This window comes from Ruditapes philippinarum, unplaced genomic scaffold (assembly GCF_026571515.1).
Source record: "Ruditapes philippinarum isolate M1 unplaced genomic scaffold, ASM2657151v2 ctg1075_1_1_1_1, whole genome shotgun sequence".
Taxonomy (NCBI): domain Eukaryota; kingdom Metazoa; phylum Mollusca; class Bivalvia; order Venerida; family Veneridae; genus Ruditapes; species Ruditapes philippinarum.
In genome coordinates this window covers 347,763-369,835 of record NW_026862120.1, presented here as the reverse complement: position 1 = coordinate 369,835, position 22,073 = coordinate 347,763, and the positions used below count along the sequence as shown (strand labels likewise).

Below are 22,073 nucleotides of genomic sequence, written 5' to 3'. Positions count from 1 at the left end.
TTATTTTGTGTTTTAATTTTAGTTAGCATGAATAGGCTTATTAACTTGTTTGCATATGTCCAGTTGAACTTTTTGTATAGCGATAATACACAACTTTAACAATGGCGGACAACCTGTCATTTCGGATATCTATAAAAGCAAATAATCATTCATGATAAATAATATCATCGCCTTATTTGTTGAGCTTCTGGTCTTCATGTATTTATAAAAATGTCGTCTGAAATTATGGCTATTACATTCAAAAGATGTTACTTAAACTCGTATAAAATCATAATAAAATAAAAAAGAAAATTTGTTGTGAGAATATTTTGTTGGAATACTGATTTCGAAGCTCACTCATAAATAAAATTGCATCTTACACAAAAAAGTAGTTTGATATTCTCCAAGCTATCATCACTTCAATCTTTAATAATAAATTATAAGTGTGCTCTGTACTCTTTTATAAAAGATAATGATAATGCACCATATTATTTGCATTTTTTTAAATCGTTTTTTTTCCGAGGCAGTGGTCTTTTGCAAAAGAGGTAATTTGTATGTAATTTGCAGTATATGCATATTTGGCCGTCCATTTTTTTTATTATTTTTTTTTGATATTGGCGTATGGTAAAACGTGCCTTGAACCAATCAAACCTCCTTTGCGCATTTACAATTAAATAATTTCCGTTGCAAAACATTATTTAGTCTATTTTCATGTAAATAAACATAATTCGGATGGCTATAGATTCGGACAAAAACCTAAATGTCTGCTGTTTTACATTCGTATGTGTAATAAAACATGCAATATGTTAAAGCTCTGGTTGAGTACATGTATTATAATTGCATGCATCTAGATTAGCCAAAATATTTCAAGAGAATAAAATTTGAGGAATAAGTACTATTTTAAGAAAATACATTTATTGTGTCACTAATGCATTAATTGCAATGTGAAAATTACCACCTTTGTTCATTTTACAATAGTTTACGTTTAAATACATTTGCAAACATTTCATGAACATTAGCGTTAATCTGGAGGCATGCTTCTTTAATATGTATTGGTCAAGCTTATTTCATTCTGATTCAAATTACCAAATTACCAAAAACCAATATGATGTAAACTTGCTAGAAATTAAAGAAACTTGATCAGTAATGGATAAAAGTAATATATTGTAATTTTGAATTCGTTTAACCAAATGTGTTGACTAACTTAAAATACTTTATTGTACACCTAGAGACAGTGAGAGAAAAAACGAAAATAATTTTGCTGTTAAGTTTGCAAAGAAAAGCTAGCTTTCCGAACACAGATTTGATTGCCTTACTCGGTACCTTGTCGATGTAGCTGTGTTATGTTCGTTCACGCCTTGCCATTGTAGGTCTTGATCATTATTTTTCACATTTGTTCGGCAATCTATTTCTTCTAGATCTCAATAACTGATATACATGTATGAGTCCTGTCATTGCGTTGAAGATATGTGTTGAACACAATGAACCTGAACTACTTGTCTCGTAGCTGTTTGGAATCCGCATTCATTTCAAGACTCATTACGCCTCAGAAATGAATAAATTTAAACTTCTTTAGAAACAGGCACTTATGAATAATAGTGATTTTATAGCATGTTACATATTTATCACCTGTCAAGAACGTAGCGATAAATGTAAAAAATTTTGTTATATAGATGGATCTAAGTAACAAAATGTAAACAAAGTAGTAGTTTAACTTCCATACAAAATACTGTTTAAGTTTATTTCGGAACCGTTGTTAACAGAACATGGATCAGTGCACTTCAGAAAAGATAAGTAATGTGTGTATGGATAGTATTGTAATACTTATTGGCCATACTATTCTCAGTGAATCATTGTAGTGTTGTGGTAGCGCGCTGGTCTATCAACTATACTGGAGCCGGTTCAAATCCCTGCATGTACATTTTTGAATGATGTTTGTTTTCAATGAATGGGTAACTTTCAAATGTGTGTCATGCATATAAATAACACGATAAACAAACTTCTATTAGACAATTACGGACACCATTACTGTCTCGAAAAGACTAAAATAATAGTACATGTATCTTACAAGTAAAAATTATAATAAAATCAATTATTTCAGCCAAATACGAGATTATGAAATCTCGTGTTTAATACAATTCAACTGAGCCTTTGTGCTACAAGTGACACGAAAATTATCTATTTAGTGTGAGCACGCGAGTCCTGAGCTGTTTGGTTGAGGTGTATGTTATGGCGCTGATAGAGGGACGTCATCACACATTTTTACTTGATTTCGTTAGAAACTTTTCATCGCAAAAGTGTTATAAGGTGCATTGTCTATTACCACGACAGTGTGTGCTGGAAGATTAAGGATTTGCTTTTGAGTAAGCCACTTGATGAAAACCTCGCCATTCATTTCTCCATGGTAATCATCTATTGAGGTACTCTCTTGACACTGGAGGAGACGAACACGCCAGCGCCAGCGCAACTGAGAGTGCCACAGAGGTCGAAGGCATGGTTTGAATGGTTGAATTGAATTAAATTGAAACTTATTAGATATGCCTTAGCATTCTCGCGAATAAAAACATGGACAATATATATACATGTAAATAAAATGGCAAGTAAAAAATACAAATAGTATTATCCTTTATGGGATTTCAACTTACGACCGTCCGCATGCAAAACAAACACCTTAACCACTGCACTATCATGCCAGATAATATCCAATCATCTGTTTTCCTGGTAATGCGTTTTTGTATGGCTTTTTTTCATGCCACCCCTATGTACATTTAAATTTAAGATTTCCCATTCTCGATTATATTTAGATCGACAGTACTAATTCACTATAACTGTATTTATTGCCAAACATCAATAGATTAAAAAGATAATTCATGTACTTGGCCAACGAGTTACATTTTGGAAACTACAGCCGAACACCAATCATTAAAAGCTTTTGAAAAAAAAATTGTTGAGGCATAATGGGCCTTTAATTACATTATTGATATCCATGCTGGATACGTATTTTAATAGATTATATTTTCCTATGTATTGAAAACTCAGCAAAGCTAGATACATTTTAAAGTAATCTATTGATATATGATAATGTGTTGTAAATCAGAACATAATCTTTATTGACGCAACACAGATAACAAGGTAACATTTTGGTGATAAAATGTGCGCAAAGTATAAACGGGGTATCCGTTTCTTGTTAATATTCGATTTTTTCGCTGGCGAATAAACGCTAATTAGCGGGGCGCGGGGCGAAGTCTTATTTTATTTAACTTCGCCCAACGCCCCCGCCGTTTCATTTCTTAAATTGCTCTTAAATTAAGCATGTTTTCGCTCCGCGCCCGCCACTTTAACTTGAAAATTCTCGACTATCCGCTTGTCGGGGTCGCGGGGCGAAAACACGAATGGCACAAATCAGAAACCATTGGAAAGTGGTAAAAATCGACTAGAGGAATATGACAATAAGTCGATTTAAACCAAGAAATAATCGCCCAAGGCTATTCAATGGGCAATTACATAGATCAATTATGTGTAGTAGACATAAAATAACAATCGAAGTTACTACATAGATATACAGATGTAGGACATTGCTGTTACATTTTATCTTAATTTTCTTTTTGGTGAGTTTATTTTGTATTGTCCGCTTTCTATGATAGAAAAACATATCACTTTACATAGTCTAATTAAAACATAAATTAAAACACTTCTATTTATTATGACAATCATCAATCAATGGACCATGGTTGCTGTCTTTTTATACTCTGTGAAGGCTAAGAAATCTGCCATTTCATCCGTTGTATTTATTATGTTATGTTGTCCTTGTATTGGATGGAGTTTTACGAAACATTGACGGAGGACAGGCTTTACCCTGCCTACTTCCTCTTGTCTCCCGACATATATATATGTAATACCTGACTTATAATATAGTATTACACGACCACCTTGTATATCTTACATGTCTTATGTTCATCACGATAACCATTATTCACCGGTTCTTTACAATGATTTCTCAAATTGTACTTGACATACTCTTTACATTTAGACAGTTAACAAGAAAACAAGGAAATGTTTCGTTGACGGCCTATAGTCGACATGCCAAGTTTCACATGCAAAATAATAAGTCAGGAAGATCTTCACTGAACTTCACTAAATTAAAGTATGTTGTGATCTTATCCAGATGTAGAAATACAATCATGGAAATTAAGAATTAAAATGAAATAAAAAAGAGATAATACAACGGAGGGAGTAAAAAAATATCACATATATTATAAAATATGTAAACAAAAAACTTGGATTGTCCATGAAAGTCCAAAGTCTTATATCCAATGGGATCCATGGATAAATAGAAATGCTGAATCATTAAAGGCGGCTAGTTTTTTTTTTTTTTTTGGTTTTACGTCACACCAACACAGGATACGTCATATCGTAACTTTCCAGCGTTACTGCAGGAGGAAGATCTCGCGTGCCACACAAACGAGCACCAGAGTACCTAGCTGGATAGCTTCCTCACAAACAGAATCCGAAGACGATTGCGCGGCTCGAGCCTACAGCGGTTACTTGTTAGTTATCAAGGAAAGCCGACTAGTTGGACCGAGATATGCCCCTCCCCCAAGGAAATCGATGTAACGAACGAACGTACAAGCGAACGAACGAACAAAAAATAGTAATTTAAAATACATTAACACAAGAAGTATTACCATTTCCATACTTTACGACTGCACTTAAATTCTGATATTTAAAAGTCTCCTGTTTAAATATTTAATCCATTTCAAAGGCGTTGAAAAAGCAAAACGCAATAAATATATAGTAAATATACATGTATAATCAGCGAATGTCTTTAGTTCGGAATAGTTATATCCGTAATATCACTTATAAAATACGTAATAGAAAAAACATCGAAACACGAGGCTATCTGATTTGTGCAAGGGGCGTAGAATCCCCCCCCCCCCCCCCCCCCCCCCCCCCCTCCAAAAAAAATATTAATCAGATTGCCGAGTGTTTTGATGTTCTTTCTTTTTTGCATCATTGTCAAACATAAAAACACGTTCCCTGTTGTCATAATATGAAAACCATAAAAAAGGAAACACTGATCGAGCATCTGAATATGATATTTCTGTCGCTTTTCTTTTCTCTTCCGTGACGGCATGGAAAATAAGAAGAAAATGATTTGTACTTTATAGCTTTCTAAATGCAGAAAGACTAAGTTCATGCATAGAGATGGTTTTTGAGGCTGTCATAATAAAATGTTTATACTATGATAACCGTATTTTATTCTACAAACCTGTATGGCAGAACGTCTCATAAATTTTATTTTTGACTGAGAAAAAACCCAAAAAAACTGACGTTTACTGTTACAGAAGACGGAAGTCTGTGTTTGTAAAACGCTAATATATACAGTTTTAAATGATGTTGCATCATGTTTTCTGATTTACATTTTGTGACAGTGTCAGAAATGTTTTGTCTCTATTAAAGAAGAAGTTAAATGTCAAATATCAGCATATTATTTGTATCAAAAATGTTTATAGCTCAGCAGTTCTAATTGACAAAAAAGGTAAAGATCGTGTTTATTATAGTGTCACCCCTACTGAAAGGTCCAGCTATTTCTGACTTATGAGACACCTTTTGCTTGCATACCATGTACCTCCCAACTCCTACCACTATGCCAGGCGGATATAAATCACGAAGCGGCCATTTCGCAATGAGTCCCACGAGAAACATTAATTTTTATTCAATAAAAACTCCCCGTGGGGTTCGAACCTTTGACCTCCCGATCCGAAGGCGGACGCCTTAACCACTAGGCCAACGGTATCTGTACTGAATTAAAGCATAGTCCCCAAAAAATTGATTTCCTTCAAATTTTATCCTTTCTATCCAATTATTCATTTATCTCATTACATGTGTATATTTTTCTAGAGACAGTCGCTCAATTTAATATATCGAAGTACAAACCCTCAGTTTAATACTTCAAGACCGTAACTTGATTTTTGACAAAAATGAGATTTTTACACCATTTGTTTTTGTCCTTGTCAATGAGCTCTTCATAGTGGACATGCTTTACTTGTTGCAGATGTAATTTCCTATTCCACAAACCCGTAATTCGCTTATTAAAACCATTCTTTAATTCAACAACTTTCTGTCCAATCAGATATTCTGATTTTGTACCACCTGACACATATCACATCTGTAATGGCTGCGTTTTATATCACAACCAATTATTACCAAAAACAATTAATGATTTATTTACTGATATTTATTAAATATTCCCTGGCTATAATGTATTTTATACATGTATTGTGTGTCAGTTTCTGTAGCTACAGTATCTTTTTTATTATATAATACATGCCTTTAATAGATAAATATGTAAATACTACATTTATTTGGATTGTTACCATTTCAGACATCCTAGAATTGTTGATATATTTTTACAGTCAAAGTAAAATTTATATTAAGTAAATGATATAGAATGGAATGTCTGTTAAGCACCAAACACGTTATTATACTGAAAGAAAAAAGTTTAGCAAGTTTTTCACACCTATTATTTTTTCTTTTTGAGCTTTCGAATGAAGACGTTTTTATATGTAAATGATGTACTTATCGATGCTCTTTACACATCTATTGTGTTTGTTCGAAAACCGTATATTTTATTAGCGAAGCGTAAGAAACTCGAAAATCACGTGCAACGTAAGCACGGCAATTTCGGTAGCGTGTAGAGTCGAGTAATGTACCTCATTGTTTTGAGCTGTTACCACAAACAAAATAACCATTTTAAAACTCGAAGAAATTCCAATGGGGAGTCGCCAAGGAATGACGTTAGAAGAACGTCAAAGAGCTGTAGGTATGCTCCACGCTGGTATGACGGCAAGAGCTGTCGCTCGGCATTTCAATCGCCATGAGTGTACAATTAGTCGCCTTAGAAACCGTCTGAGGCAAACAGGACGAGTCAACGACAGACCCAGATCAGGCAGACCACGGAAAACAACGCCACGCGAAGACCGTCACATCACGACGCTTTCTCGACGTAACCGTTTATGTCCAGTGGGAAGATAGCCCGAGATCTCATGAATACTACTGGGACAAGGTTGTGCCTCAGAACCGTGAGAAATAGGCTTTCGCGCGGCAAGGCACACTAGATACTGAACTCCTTGTGATTTTGACGCCTTACCCCTAACGTCTTTCAGGCTGTACAGTGAGCTAAGGCAACAGGGTTTTAACAATTTATTGTTACAAACTAATTGAAAACTAAATGCTTTATTCAATTATGTACTTGGTTCAAGTTAAGTTGGTATAGTTTCAATAAACCAGTGAAGTATTTCCGAACTTGCTAAACTTTTTTCTCTCAGTATATTTCTTTATAGCTTCTTATTTCTTAGTGTTAACAATACTCACTGGTAACATAGCGGAATCATATAAGCCGCGTCACGACAAAACCAACATAGTGCGTTTGCAACCAACATGGACCCAGACCAGGCTGCGCATCCGCACAGTCTGATCAGGATCTATGCTGTTCGCTTACCAACTCTATTTCAAGTAGAGAAACTGATAGCGAAAAGAATGGATCCTGATCAGTCTGCGCAGATGCGCAGGCTGGTCTGGATCCATGCTGGTCACAAACGCACTATGTTGGTTTTGTCGTGACGCGGCTCAATTATTTGTTTCATCTGCATTTTGTTCATTAGTGAAGTTATAGTTGTTAATATCTTGTATAGAAGATAAGATACCACTTTGTCTATGTCTAGCTACTATCACGACAGATATAACGCTGCTGTCTAAATTAAAGCACGATTAACACATATTAGATCTAATTCAGGCGTTGTTTGTTTTTGCTTATTCATAACATACGTGCTATTTCATACTCATTCGTGTTTGTTATATTGTCGATTGCTGAACAGAAGCACGTAAAAGATCGACAGACTGGAACCAAGGCTAATCTACTCTCTAAATCCATTGTTAAAACATTTTGACAGACGAAAGTCATGTTTGGTCCAAAGTTTTAATGTGTCTTTTATAAAAATAACAATAATAATAAAAATGCACAGAAAATTTTATCTCTATACGGTTAAATGTTTAAAGCTATTGCAGTTCATAATTTCAAATGCGATTTTCTCAAAATGACAAAAATAGCATACGGGTTTGTTTAAGTAAGCCAAAGAAATATCATGAAACACTTTTTTATAACCATTGGTCTTCAGTATAATTTAATAAACAGTTTTCCACTGAGATCAAAACGCTTAAAACGTTAAAGTTGAATTTGAAAAACCTGCAAAAGAATATATTAAAAATATTCACAACTAAATTGAATATATCGATTTTGTGTGAATCTTTCAACGCTTCTCATTTTTTGGGTCAAAATAAAAAGGAAACTGGAAAAAAGTGATGAAGAACAAATCTGTAAATGTGCAAAAACGTCATTATTATATCAAACGGTACTCAAATCTCGCATAACTAATTCCACAGTCCCGTCATGTCAAAATAACCTTAGTGGAGTCCCCAAATATATGTCTACATGTCTAAAGTTCTTACTTGCTTTCATGTAAAAACAGAACAATCACATTGTTGTCATATTGTTGTGGTAATTGCTCTGGAAGGGATTTATCAAAGTGCCTCTGTTTTTGTTTGTTTGTTTTTTTTAATACTGAAGAAGGTATCAGATCTTAACAGAATAACGTGGTCTCAAACAAAAGGCTTCATTGAAATTTTAAAGGGGTTTAAGCAACTATTCTGCACATGCAAATCTCGAATTTTCAGTTTATTTCTACATCCTGTTGTTACAAGCATTATAGGACCAAAAAAATTGTGAAGTTTCAGCATTTTCTTATTGTCATTAGGCATTAGTCATCATTTCAGTCTAACCTTGAAAATATCATTTTAATCTAACCTTGAAAATTGCCCATTCTTTTGTGACACTTTTTGTCTTTTGATTAATGTATTGTAAAACATGCACATACAAATACTCACGAAATGTTAAATATATTTCACAAAAAAGTCAGTAGGAAATGCTTGAATAGTCTATATTTGCTGACACATGCACTATGAATAACAACTAGTTGTTTGTTTTAACTTGCTTGTTTCTCTCAATTCTATCTTAACATAACATTAACATAAAATACAGTATGACTTATTATTTGTACGGACTTTTAAACAGGTAACATTTGATATTAAATGACACTTTTTGACAAGTCTTTAACAACCAGAATAGTGTTGAAAAGTTATATAAATATAGCTGCAAACAATTTCATTATCGGATCACGTTAGAAGTTTTCTTTGAAACAGGTAAGAATACATTATTTGACGATTTCCATTATTATAACTTTTGATTTAAATGATCACATTGTATTTTACTTTACCTGACCTCCTGATTGAAATATATTTTTGAAAGTATTTCTCTTGATTTTGATAAATTAACAATCGGAAGAATTTGATAAATTATTTTTTATATATCTGTATAATTGTCCGAGACATTAGTAACCCTTTCCCTCTTCATGGATGTTGCATCTTTATATTTTTCGCTTTTCTGTAGTCTCTTATTATATTCTGTCGGTTCTATTTATATTTTCCCCCTAAAATTCTTTTTTTTTTAAAATACAAAGCTAAACTAACTGCCATGCTATTTTTATGCTTTTTAAAAACATTTATTAAGATGTAAATCCGCTTAAATTTTACAATTAGAAAAATATATGAGTGGACCAATTACAAGAATACATTTTTTTTATTTCTTTGATTTTTTTTCTCTGAAGTATGCGCTATTCTATGCAAAATGCATCAAGCAAACCTGCGTTATGTTGATATATTTCAAGGGGTGATGTTCAATCGAGAATATACAAAATGTGTTGCAAAGGACTGTTGTCAAATTTGTTATATAGTTCAAACGCGTAATAAGAATAACACATGCATTAACAAAATCTGCAGTTTGTAGCGATGCTAAAAACAAGTAATAAATAAATAAATTAATTGTTAAATAAATTGTTAAATAAATAAATAAATAAAAAGCGGATCTTCTTGAATTACGCAAGCCTGGGTATGTCTTTGAAAGAACAATAATTTCGTGGGGAGAGGCCCACGATGTCTTCCAAAATCTGGAACTAATGGGAAGATGCATTTTACGACGTAAATATGAGTTCAAAATATTGATATAGCTTTATATGTTTAAGAAAATAGCAAACTCTAATTCTTCTTTGTGTTATGTTTCATAAACGTTTATATTCGGTTATAGGTATAGGCTTTTTTACGACGTGGAAAATATACCGGAAGAAGTATTTTCTCGCGCATGCACAATCTGCATAGGGCAAAAAGAGCATTACCCTACATAGAAATGTAGTAGAATTTCATAGACAATTCCGAGTTAGTTTAACGAAAAAAAAATAGAAAATCACATAAAACAGCTTTAAACAAAAACACCCCCGAGAGCATATACAACTTACAGACACAGTTTTATGAAGTCTGTTCATCTCTCATATGAGATAGCACTAAAGCAGTTTTCTATTTTAATAAGACGACATGAAAAAATAATATGAGTCACTTTTGTTTTTCTGAACATGATTATTGAATTATTTCATTGACAGTTGTCGCCTACAAACAGCAGACGACAATGTTGATGTTATTATGCATAATAGCAACTGTAATACCGTTCAGTCTTGTTGAAGGCCGCAAAGGATGCTGGGCGGACCCAACACCGCCAGGGAAGGAATGCTTGTAAGTATCTTTATGGAATATAAGACCGAAAAAAGTCATGTATCATTTCAAATTTTCTCAAACATAGCATTATATTTGTTTTTGATACGCTTATCAACAGGTGACTTCATATTTATGCGGAAAAAAATTTGTCAAAAAGAATGTGCAATGCTAAGTCTCTGTTATATGCAGTAACCTTTCGCTCAGTTAACAGTTAACTGACATTCCCGTTTACTACATCTAAATGCTTCTTTACTTACCAATGTTATATTATCTAAGGTATGGTAAAGAAATACACGGCGGAAGAAACCTCGGCATACACTATATCTTCACCTCAAAGTTCACCCGGATATGTTGTCAGGCATTAGAATGTCAGTACTGGGGACCGTGTTCATTCAAGGACGTATGGTGCGGACAAAGTGTGAGCGGGGTTCCAATTAAAGCTAACGTATTGCTTTGGGGACAAAGGGATGTTGAACCCATCATGAGGTGTTATGATTCACGTGGAGCCGGTGCCTATTACAGCTTCACAGTCCAGGTTGTTCCCATTGAAGATCGTTAAGGAAACTCTTTCTGACACCTGAACATGAAAAGTATTTCATTGTTGAAAGAATATAAGAAGTTTCTTTCACACTTTCTACCCTTTTCTAAACTTTTAAAATCTGACATTTTTTAAAATTTCAAACAGAATGTATATTGAATTAACATTCTATGATAATAAAGGTAACGGAAATATGAGTTTGATTTTAATTGTATTTAAAGTTTCATGTTTAGTATTTAAAGTTTCATGTTTAACAACGAAGCCCTATCTGTAGTTTCTAAATGTGTAATTACACGCTGCTTATTTTAAACCAAATTGAAACTAAAATGATCTATTCAGCTAATATTTAAGAATTCTATTTAAAGAAGACTTTCAATTCTTTTTCGGTGTAAGCTATCTTGAGAGATATCAGATTCCTTAATTGAGAACACCTATTACATGTACTATAATCATTTGACAAAACCAGTTTCTTGAAAGAAGCTAGAATAAATGAAATATAAAGAAAACAAGAAGAATAATATCATTCTCAAGCCTGTGAATACCGAATTCGCACAGCAACATACCATATTTGCCAAGTATTTACCGTTTCCACTCTATATCCCAGAGATGTCATAAAAATAGCCTAAAAACTTGTAAAATATGATCCGTTTTGAGGACTGAATACTGCTTTAGCCGGTGCTAGCCTGCCCTTTCCTCAATATTTCATGAGAAGACTCAATAAAACGGAATCTGTTATTATCATTACCTTTTTATTCATGTTTGCGTTCATTGAACGCCGCTTTTCCTTGTTGATCTTGTTTATCATGTTTTACTGGTCTTTAGGGATCGCCCCTATTCTAGAGTGTGTTCTTAATCTGTTTGATTAGAATTTTTATAAAGTACCTATATATATGTGATGATGGAAAAATTACTTCAGTGAAAATGAATTGTTATACAACCCTTTATAACAGCAATTGATACGATTGTCATACTTTATAATGATTGCAATAAAAATTTTATGTCGAAATTAAAACCTACTACTCCATGTTCAGTGGTCCCTAGTGCAATTATATAATGTATTTCTAAGATGATGAGCTGCCAAATAAAAAGCAAAGAGCTGTTGATTCAAACGCATTTCATCAGATGAGTATAATTATATTTACAATGACAAATAACAGGAAAATTATACCGTTTTTTATCCTTTTTTTCTTCTTTCGATACCGCTGTAAGAGAAGAGAAGAAAAGGTGAGGAGAAAATATCAGGATACAAAATTCTGGAAAACGGGAGGATATACGGGGAGTAAAGGGAAATTTACGTGAGATAATAAACGGTGAACATCTGTAATACCCCATAGCCTCGTCTATAGCGTTACTTTATCCTCAATACTAAATACTAAGATATTGAAATCAATTATTATGAAGACCCAGAAAATTAAATAACACTGATATAAGGTACGGAACAAATTTGTACAGCATGTCACTAACCATTTGACACCTGCTATTGTGAGTATAAAAGATCTTATAAAAATTGGCAGTTGAGGTTAAAGAGAATAGTAGGCATCAATATGAATATTGCAGACTGTTAAAAGTGTTTATGACAGCTCACGACATTTGCAATATCTCTCGCACCCCCTAGCACCGGTTTAAACCCCAATACGTTTGCAGAGATATTAAGATTTAAATACAATAAATAAGGCTTGTTTTATATCCCCTAGTAATGGTTACTTTTTGGAGTAAATCTCTAGAGTATACTTTGTATTTTTTACCTCGTTAACAATACACTCATAATGGAAAGCATTAAAATGATTGCAATAAAATGAAAACTTTGGTTTCAGTTTTTATATCTACACATAGTAAAAAGGCCATTTTAAAATGTATTAATGGCGATCACTTTCCATATTTTATCACACTGTAACTGATATAATGAAATAATTCGAAATTATAACCAGAAAATGAAGAATATCCTGTTACCTAAGACATCATATAAATGATTAGATGGTTGTGTGAATTCAGTTAGATTGTTTGCAGGGGCATGAAGAAGAAGTTTATGAATTTATTTCAAGGAATTTAATGCGGCGCCTTAAAGTTTCACAATGGCCGGAAACAATGGGTACCGGATCATCAGTACATTTTGTTTATTTATTCTAGTGTCACAGATTAAAGGTAATTATATCATTTCCGTATATATTGAGTCGAATGTTTAATGATGTCTAATATATAAGTATATTATAAATTTATTTTAGTACACAATTCGGGAATAACATGACATTATGAGCTATAAAATATTTACATTATTAACTATAGAGGCAATTATTAAAGAGTTATGCTTAGCTTTGTGTAGAGATAAGATAAGATTAGTAAACTTTATTATAGAGACATTGTGTTATGTACATACATAATAACGATACATATTTATTTTTAAAACACTCGGCCACGTTGGGCTTACAAGTCACTTAATTATTTAGTCATTTTCAAAAATAAACAATTTATAACATAATTTACATATTATTTTTCAACATAGTCACTTTAAATATCAAATTTCATATTGTAATCATAATAATAATGATAATAAACGAACCATATGTTTAACTTATTTTATTAAAAGGTTTGGCATATAATTTCCGTCATGACTGGTCATTAAAATTATAAAGTTTATAGAATTAGAACTTTTTATATATAATAGGTTTTGCTTCGTCATCGATAGCTAAAACCTATACATTTATGTTAGAAAATCGCCGAATGAATTTGGAATAAAAGACATGTTGTTATAATGGTAAGCTTTGTTTCACATATATATATACGAAATATTAAGTTATACAAGTTCATTGTACCATCATCGGTTACAAAAGTTAAAAGTCGATCTTCAAAAATCGCAACTTGCTGAAGTTGGAGCATGTATATACAATAGATTATTTATAAAGATCATTGTACCGTCATCGGTTACAATTAGTTACAAGTCAATCTTCTGATAATAACAAGTCGCGACTTGATGAAGTTACAGTTCATCCCACAGGTGTCCACAATGCAGGGTTGTTATGCTTACACATACGATGGTAATTTCTGGGGATGTTTAGGTAGCCATGTCAACTGTTCCCATGGCAATGCCAGTCATGACGAAGAAGTGCTTAAAGTACCGCGGCGGCCAGTTATACCTGAAAACAGAAAAAGAGACAACAACAAGGCAAAATTGGGAGGGTGGGTGGGTTTTTTATCCCGTGTTACTTCGGGACAGCTTGAGAGCCTCAGAGACTGGATCAGAAAGGAATTTGCAGGAGCGTGCTCGGTTTATATACCCAGTCTACTGAGCATGCGCGAATGAGGCTGACTGACATACTGGAGGAGGAGCCAGATGTACAGGTCATTGCAAAAATACTGTGACATAATGTGTAAAAATAAATAGTTGAAACTCAAGCGCTTAAACTGAAAATTATTTTTCAACATAGTCACTTTAAATATCAAATTTCATATTGTAATCATAATAATAATGATAATAAACGAACCATATGTTTAACTTATTTTATTAAAAGGTTTGGCATATAATTTCCGTCATGACTGGTCATTAAAATTATAAAGTTTATAGAATTAGAACTTTTTATATATAATAGGTTTTGCTTCGTCATCGATAGCTAAAACCTATACATTTATGTTAGAAAATCGCCAAAAGGGTCTCGAAAAACAATGAGAGAACCTTCCGCCAACAGCGGGCTAACATAAACCAAATCAACGACCAAGTCATGACGGTTGTATTGGAAATACTGGTGTGTTTAATCTTGAAAATGAGGAAAGTGCCTCTGAAATTGTATCTAACATTAAATCGTAACCAGAGGGAGATAAATGAGTGTCATCGCATGCAAAATAACCACGGTTAGTTACAGATAGTTCAGGATATTTGATATAATGGCCCCCATTTCTTATGGCGTATGTACTTATGGCACTGTTAATACGCTTTCTTGCCTTTTCTGCCAAAAGAACAAGAGGCACATATCTCCAAGACAGACGGGGCAAAATCTGAGACCAAATTAATTTAGAGTTTGGAAGGAGTTTTTGCAAACGAACAAATATTGATTTTAACTCTGCAATGATAACTGCTGATGTGGAAGACCCAATGTCATTCCCTCCGCAATGTACAAGCAAATATTCTGGTGGATTTTTAAATGATAACAGATACCTAATAGTAGGCTCAATATCACGTATGCGCATACCACCCAAAAATTCCCACGTGAGTGATCCACCAACAGAGTCTAGCCCAATATTAATACCATCAGGCCGAGTGCATAATTGATGAAAGGCGCCCTTTATCAGAGATGAGCCAACCAACCAGGCTTGGAATTGAATCACTGGAAATCCTGTATATTAACACATATAAAACAGATAATAGTCAGTACCATATCATCGGTATCAATGTAGACTGGGACATAATATAACTGTATCTTATGTCCAAGATGTAGAGTATCTTAAAGGTAGTCACTAAGTAGAAACAGATAATTTTGCCCTGAGGCGAATAGATAAAACGCCTATATTGCCAAATATCTATCATATATCAGAATAAACGGCACCAGATAGTTATGCATCTTTGATACAAAAAACGCTTCAGGTAAGAAAATTATATCTTGGGCAAACTCTACCCAATATTATACGAACTTAACTGCTTATGAAAATATTTGGGCAACTGCACCATATATGTACAAATTAAAAAGAAAAATATGTCTGAGTAAACTGCACCCATTTAAATGAACAGATTAAAGAAATAACATTTGGGTAAACTGCAAAAAAATTGTACAAAACATTCACACATATATCAGGGTAAACTGCACTTGTTATAACATCTGGGTAAATTGCACCCATAATAAAATTTTTGGTAAACTGCACCCATTAAGGTAACTCACATGTATATTTTTCAGGGTGATTAATATAGTGGGTATATTTAAGCTACTGCATGTTAACCCGTCGTCGGACTCACCATGCATTTAAATCTGGGTAAACTGCACCCGAAAGATAAAAATTTAAGACTAACTGCGTATTTAAAGCCAAAGTCGGACTGCCGGCCCAATATATCTTTAAGGGCAATTGGCAAAACCTTTTGTTGCTCTTTATAATTTTGAAAAGCAGTGTCTTCCTAAGTAAAACGTCCTGTTACCAAATTCATTCAAAAACAAACATTCATATATATATATCAGGGTAAACTATACCCGTTATAAAATCTGGGTAAACTGCACCCATAATGAAAACTGGATAAACTGCACCCAAACATTCACAGATATATCAGGGTAAACTGTATCCGTTATAAAATCTGGGTAAACTGCACCCATAATAAAACCTGGGTAAACTGCACCCATTAAGGTAATTCACATGTATATTTTTCAGGGTGATTAATATAATAAGTATATTTTATTATTTAAGCTACTGCATGTTTAACGTCGTTGGTCTAAACCATGCATTTAAATCTGGGTAAACTGCACCCGAAAAGATAAAACTTAAGACTACTGCGTATTTAAAGCCAAAGTCGGACTGCCGGCCCATTATATCTTTAAAGGCAATTGGCAGAACCATTTTGTTTCTCTTTATAATTTTGAAAGCAGTGTCTTCCTTAGTAAAACACCCTGTTATCAAATTCACTTACAATATTACTAAAAACATAAACAAGACTCCACATAGTGAAGTTAGCGAATATAGGACTTGTAGGCATTTGAGCGCCATCTACCTTTTGCTTTAATTACATCGACACTGAGTCCATCTTTAAACATGCTAGATGCGCAACCTATTCTGAATGAGTGGGATTTGATAACATCATAACTTTGGCCTATGAACATCAATGCTTTTTTCAAAACTGCATTAAATTGAAATGACGTAAGAGGACAGCCGTCAAAGTGGCGAAATAAGGGACCATCCTTTGTATTACGATATCTTAAATACGCTTGTATATGATCGAAACAGAACCTATTTTTGTTGTCTATGTCGATATCAATTATACTACCAATGCCCCTTTGATCGTTTTTGGATCGGTTTAAAAATAGACGTATTCTGTCGGAGCCCATAGTAATATCATTATAGCCCAAGCCATAGCCTTTTACATGTTTGTTTGGAGATGTAAATTCGGATTTTCTCAGTAACGCAAGGTATGCGAGAGAGAATGCGGCTGAAAACAGAATATGTTCAAACTGAGAGCGACAAATACTTGGTAAAGAATTAATTAATTTTCTAAGAATGACGACAGTAATCGGTTGCCTTCGGTCTCTAGCATTATTCAACCTGCGTAAACCCTCTAACATTCTACTGACAATGAACTGCTTTGTATTATCAACAAGACAATTCAGCTTGTTTACATAGCTAATTGCGGAAATGTAACAACGTATTGTTGCATGTGCGTACTGTTGCATTGACATGTATGCTATATATTCAGTTATTTGTTCGACTGTAGGCGGCCATGTTAAGGGAGAACCGAACAGTGAACAAAAGTTTACAAATGACTCGATTCCTGCTTTGTAATTTTTCTGTGTATTGCCCGAGAGTGACGCATTAATTAACCTGTCTACTTCCGGTTGAAGATCTGGAGAAATGCTTGTGGTATTTCGCAGGGCAGTGTTGATGCGAATTGTGGCAATTCCCGGAATAGCCTTTTCCACTGAAAACGACTTATCGAATCAGCAATAGTATTCAGTTTTGTATATATATGTTTACTCTTTACTTGAATATTTAATTCTAAAATAAGCAACATAAGGTGTCGAATAAGTTCCATCACGCGCTTGTTTTTTGAAGATTTTTTATTTAAAATTGTTACTAGAGACTCATTGTCAGATCTCAACAATATTTTTTTATTTCTCAATTCCTTGCCCCACAGGTAAAAGGAAAGTACGATTGGAACAAGCTCTAAATAGGTCATATCACGAAAAACGTCGTCTTCCCATTGGGCAGGCCATTTAAAGACGGCCCATCTGCCTTTTAAGTAACAACCACACCCTAAATCTCTATGACCAGATGAATCTGTGAAAAGCTCAAGATAAGTATCTTGTACCCATTCCTTGTCATTTAACATCGTAGAACCGTTAAATTCATTAAGAAATCGCAGCCATACAATAGCATCATCATGAATTCCGCGAGTAATTCTTATAAAATGGTATGGTTTTTTTTGCTTGACACATTACGTCATAAAACCTACGTAGAAAAGCCCTACCGGACGGGATAGCTCTTGATATGAAATTTAATAAACCAACGATAGACTGAAGGTCTCTTAGACGAATTTTTTTACTAGATGAAAGAAGGAGAAGAGCATTTTTTGCTTCTAGCAACTTATCTTGAGGAATTCGGACGGTTTGGTTTTCGGCGTCGATTTCAAGTCCTAAATAAGTTATTACTTTAACTGGACCGATTATTTTTTCCTCACACAGAGGGACACCCAAATCCAAACAAATTGACTGAAAATTTTTTAATAGATTTAAACATCTGTCATTTGAACAATCTGCCATGAAAAAATCATCTAATAGATGAGTAAAATTGTTAGACATTGATTCTTTTTTAACAAGCCATTCCAAAAAAGTTGCAAATTTCTCAAAAATAAAGCATGCACAACCAGACCCCTGAGGCAATGTTTTTTGGATCCAAAAACCCTGATCAGACTTTATCCCGAGCAAATCAAAGTCACCAGGCCAACAAGGACAAATATTGAAAGCAGATTTTATGTCGGCTTTTGCCATAAATGCACATTTCCCTAAATTTTGGACGATATTGACAGCTTCATCAAATAATGCGTATTTAACATGTCTAAACTCGGGGGCAATAAAATCATTTACGCTGTCGCCAGTCGGAAATGACAAATTGGTAATGAGCCTCCATCCGCCAGAGCGTTTAGGAACTAAACCAACAGGATTCACTCTTAAATTTGAAATAGGTGGCGTCGGAAAGGGACCATGTAACCAACCAGCATGTTTATTTTCAGCTAATAAGGCATTCAATATAGTTGCATTTTTCCTTGCGGAGATAAGATTTTTGGAAATTATAGGACCTGAATAATGAAGTTTAAATCCATTTTTGAAACCATCTAAAATAAACAAAGCGTCATCTTTGTCGTAGTCAGTTAAATATTTTTCTAAATTGACTAAATTAATGGGTGTAAAACCTAGGTCCCATAGGCCTTCTTGGGGCTTGGGGGAGTTTAGGTCTCGGAATCAGCGAAGTAGCGGTGGCATTCCTGAAACGGATATTGTTAGGCCTTATATTCGGTGCAAAGCTTGATTGTTGGCCTTGGTATCTAGACGCATTGACATGACAGAATACGGCAGGATGATTGCCAAGGCACTGTAAACATTTATGCAGAAAAGGGCAAGACCTGTTATTGCAAAACCCTTTGTTGTTAAAGGGGTAACATCTCTTAGAGAAAGGGGAAACAACTGTACTTCTAAGAACTTGCAACGGCTGCATACAAGTCATCCATAATTCCGGATCAATTGTCTCCCATTTTAAAGTTTCATTAACGGACTTTTTCAAACGGAACTGCTTGTCATACGTGTACCATCCAACAAATTTAGTAGCAGCATGCCTAATGTTTGAAATATATTGTAAGAGATTGCCTACTTCTTGTGGGTATCTTACAACGTAAATTGACATGAAAATATGAAATGCATCTGTCCAGGTTCCAACATTTTCTAACTTCTTCGAGGGTTGCTCATTGGAAACAACTATTTCGTTATCAACTATACTTACTTTTTGCTTACAAACTGAAGGGTTCTTTTGTAACAAGGAGTAAATATCTATTAAATTGTTACGCCATATCTTTTCACGGACAGACATATGGACGTGTGCACTGATTAAGTTGGAAGTATAATAAGAGTGCAAAACAGGAATATCACCTGATTCTAACTCCACCGACGAACATGATCCAGGCGACACAACATGAGAGGGTCCTTCCGATGTCCCATTTTCCTGAACAGTTCCTGGTGCCTTTGGAACGCATGGCCGTCTCTTCGAGGATACTTGGTCAGCCAGAGAACTTGTGTCAGCTTTTGACCGTCGTTTAGGCATGTTCACAGCAATTTGTAAATAAATCAGAAATAAGATAGTGAGTTAATAAATATAATTCCAATAATTTATTATTATTATTAAATAAATTATTATTATTATTATTATTAGATCTATTATTATTATTATTATTATTGTTATTTTTATTATTTTAATATAATTTGTTTATTTATTATCCTTATTATTTATTATTATTCCTTATAATCCGTAAAGGTAATGTAAAGTAACATGAACCATCAACAGTTTGTAATTAAAATATCTTGTTATTGCTTACTGGTACGAATTATCTACCTGTTAAATCATTCTAAACTAGACTTAGATATCTTAAAAATAAACAACAAAAAAAAAAAAACAACAACATAAAATCCACGATGCATACGCATCGTGAAATCGAAATTATGAATAATGATAAAATGATTTTATTTATTAAATCAGCAGCAGCACAATACTATATTTATATTACTGCAAGTTCACAAGGATATTAGCATCCGTTTCGTCACAACCGATGACGTCATAAACTATTTTCTTTTTCCTTTTTATGTATTTGTCTTCTTTTTATTTATTTTTTTTTTTGCTAGCTATTCTTTCAAAGCATCGTCCGAAACTGCGTCGGACCTTTTTCAGGCTAAAATTTTATTTATTTTGCCAAAGCACACAACACGTGGTCATACACAAAATTGATCTGTACATGGAATCTAGAACAAATTAAAGAAAAGCACCACTCAAATAATTTATTAGTTTAAATTAGCTCTTTATGTATATTTAAATAAAAAACTCACTACCTTTGGTTAGTAGAGAATCAAAATAAGAGTATCTGCGCAGTCGTTTTTTATCCCGTGTTACTTCGGGACAGCTTGAGAGCCTCAGAGACTGGATCAGAAAGGAATTTGCAGGAGCGTGCTCGGTTTATATACCCAGTCTACTGAGCATGCGCGAATGAGGCTGACTGACATACTGGAGGAGGAGCCAGATGTACAGGTCATTGCAAAAAATACTGTGACATAATGTGTAAAAATAAATAGTTTAAACTCAAGCGCTTAAACTGAAAATTAACTAATTATTTCCATTCACGAAGAAATAGTGATTAAAATGTTCTTGGACATAATAACATCTGTATTATGAGAGAAATACGAAGAATACAAGCTTACATTTTTTTTATCCAATCACTTTCGGTATCAAATCACATATATGGTACATATACAGTTGTCATTCGTGCACACATCTTTAGAGCAAATACATTTACAACATTTTTTTAAATTAATTTCTGTACAGAGACATCCTTCTTCTGTTCATAGCTTCAACTAAAAATTTAGCAATGTGCATAATGATAATTGACAGCATATACTAACTTATTTACTTCAGACATATGTTCAAAATCAGGATTTCTATCTTTACATTTTGATAAAAGGTTCTCTCGTAAGTCATTATATTTAATGCAGTTTAAAAGAAAAATGAGTCACATCTTCTAAAACATTACCTGGACAAAAGTGTCAAAATCTTTTGTTTATATTTAAACCGACATGTCTTCCCGTGTCTATCTTTAATGGAAGCATATCACATCGGAATTGGGCTAAAATGAGACCGTTCGATCATATTTATGACGAAAGCAAATAATTTTCATTATTATAATGTTGTTTAAATTCAATTTTTGTTCTAAGTTTGGCCATATTTCTATTATTATTACACCAATCCGTTTTATATTTAACAAACAATGCATTTTCAACATATTTTAGGTTTACAGGTAACTTGTTTTCATAGTAATGTGACATTTGAATTTGTTGCAATATAGTCTTTACATCATATCACCATGTTTTTTCGACACAATTGTAATCATAGGAGAACATTCTTGTTGAGAGTCTATCGTCCGCGATTCCAAAATCGTAAAATGTTAACCCAACGTCTATGT

General features: G+C 33.6%; 1 protein-coding gene and 1 long non-coding RNA gene across 3 annotated transcripts; one reads left to right on the top strand and one right to left on the bottom strand.

Annotated features, from left to right (window-relative positions):
- Nucleotides 1–9,095: 9,095 nt before the first annotated feature.
- On the top strand, nt 9,096–11,373 carry LOC132718015 (uncharacterized). Its single transcript, XR_009624027.1, has 3 exons — nt 9,096–9,237; nt 10,527–10,656; nt 10,915–11,373. It is a non-coding gene; the product is annotated as an uncharacterized LOC132718015 (long non-coding RNA).
- A 2,291-nt stretch (nt 11,374–13,664) lies between these two features.
- Nucleotides 13,665–20,690, bottom strand: LOC132718014 (uncharacterized). 2 transcript variants are annotated; one of them, XM_060701619.1, is made up of 3 exons: nt 19,999–20,690; nt 15,358–15,501; nt 13,665–14,307 (listed from the first exon to the last, which is right to left on the bottom strand). In XM_060701619.1, exons 1-3 carry the CDS (start codon nt 20,168–20,170, stop codon nt 14,264–14,266), a joined length of 360 nt encoding a protein of 119 aa, XP_060557602.1. In that variant the 5' UTR covers nt 20,171–20,690; the 3' UTR covers nt 13,665–14,263. The 2 variants fall into 2 exon arrangements, with proteins under 2 accessions (XP_060557602.1, XP_060557601.1); XM_060701618.1 differs by having other exon boundaries at nt 13,665–15,501.
- Nucleotides 20,691–22,073: the final 1,383 nt, after the last annotated feature.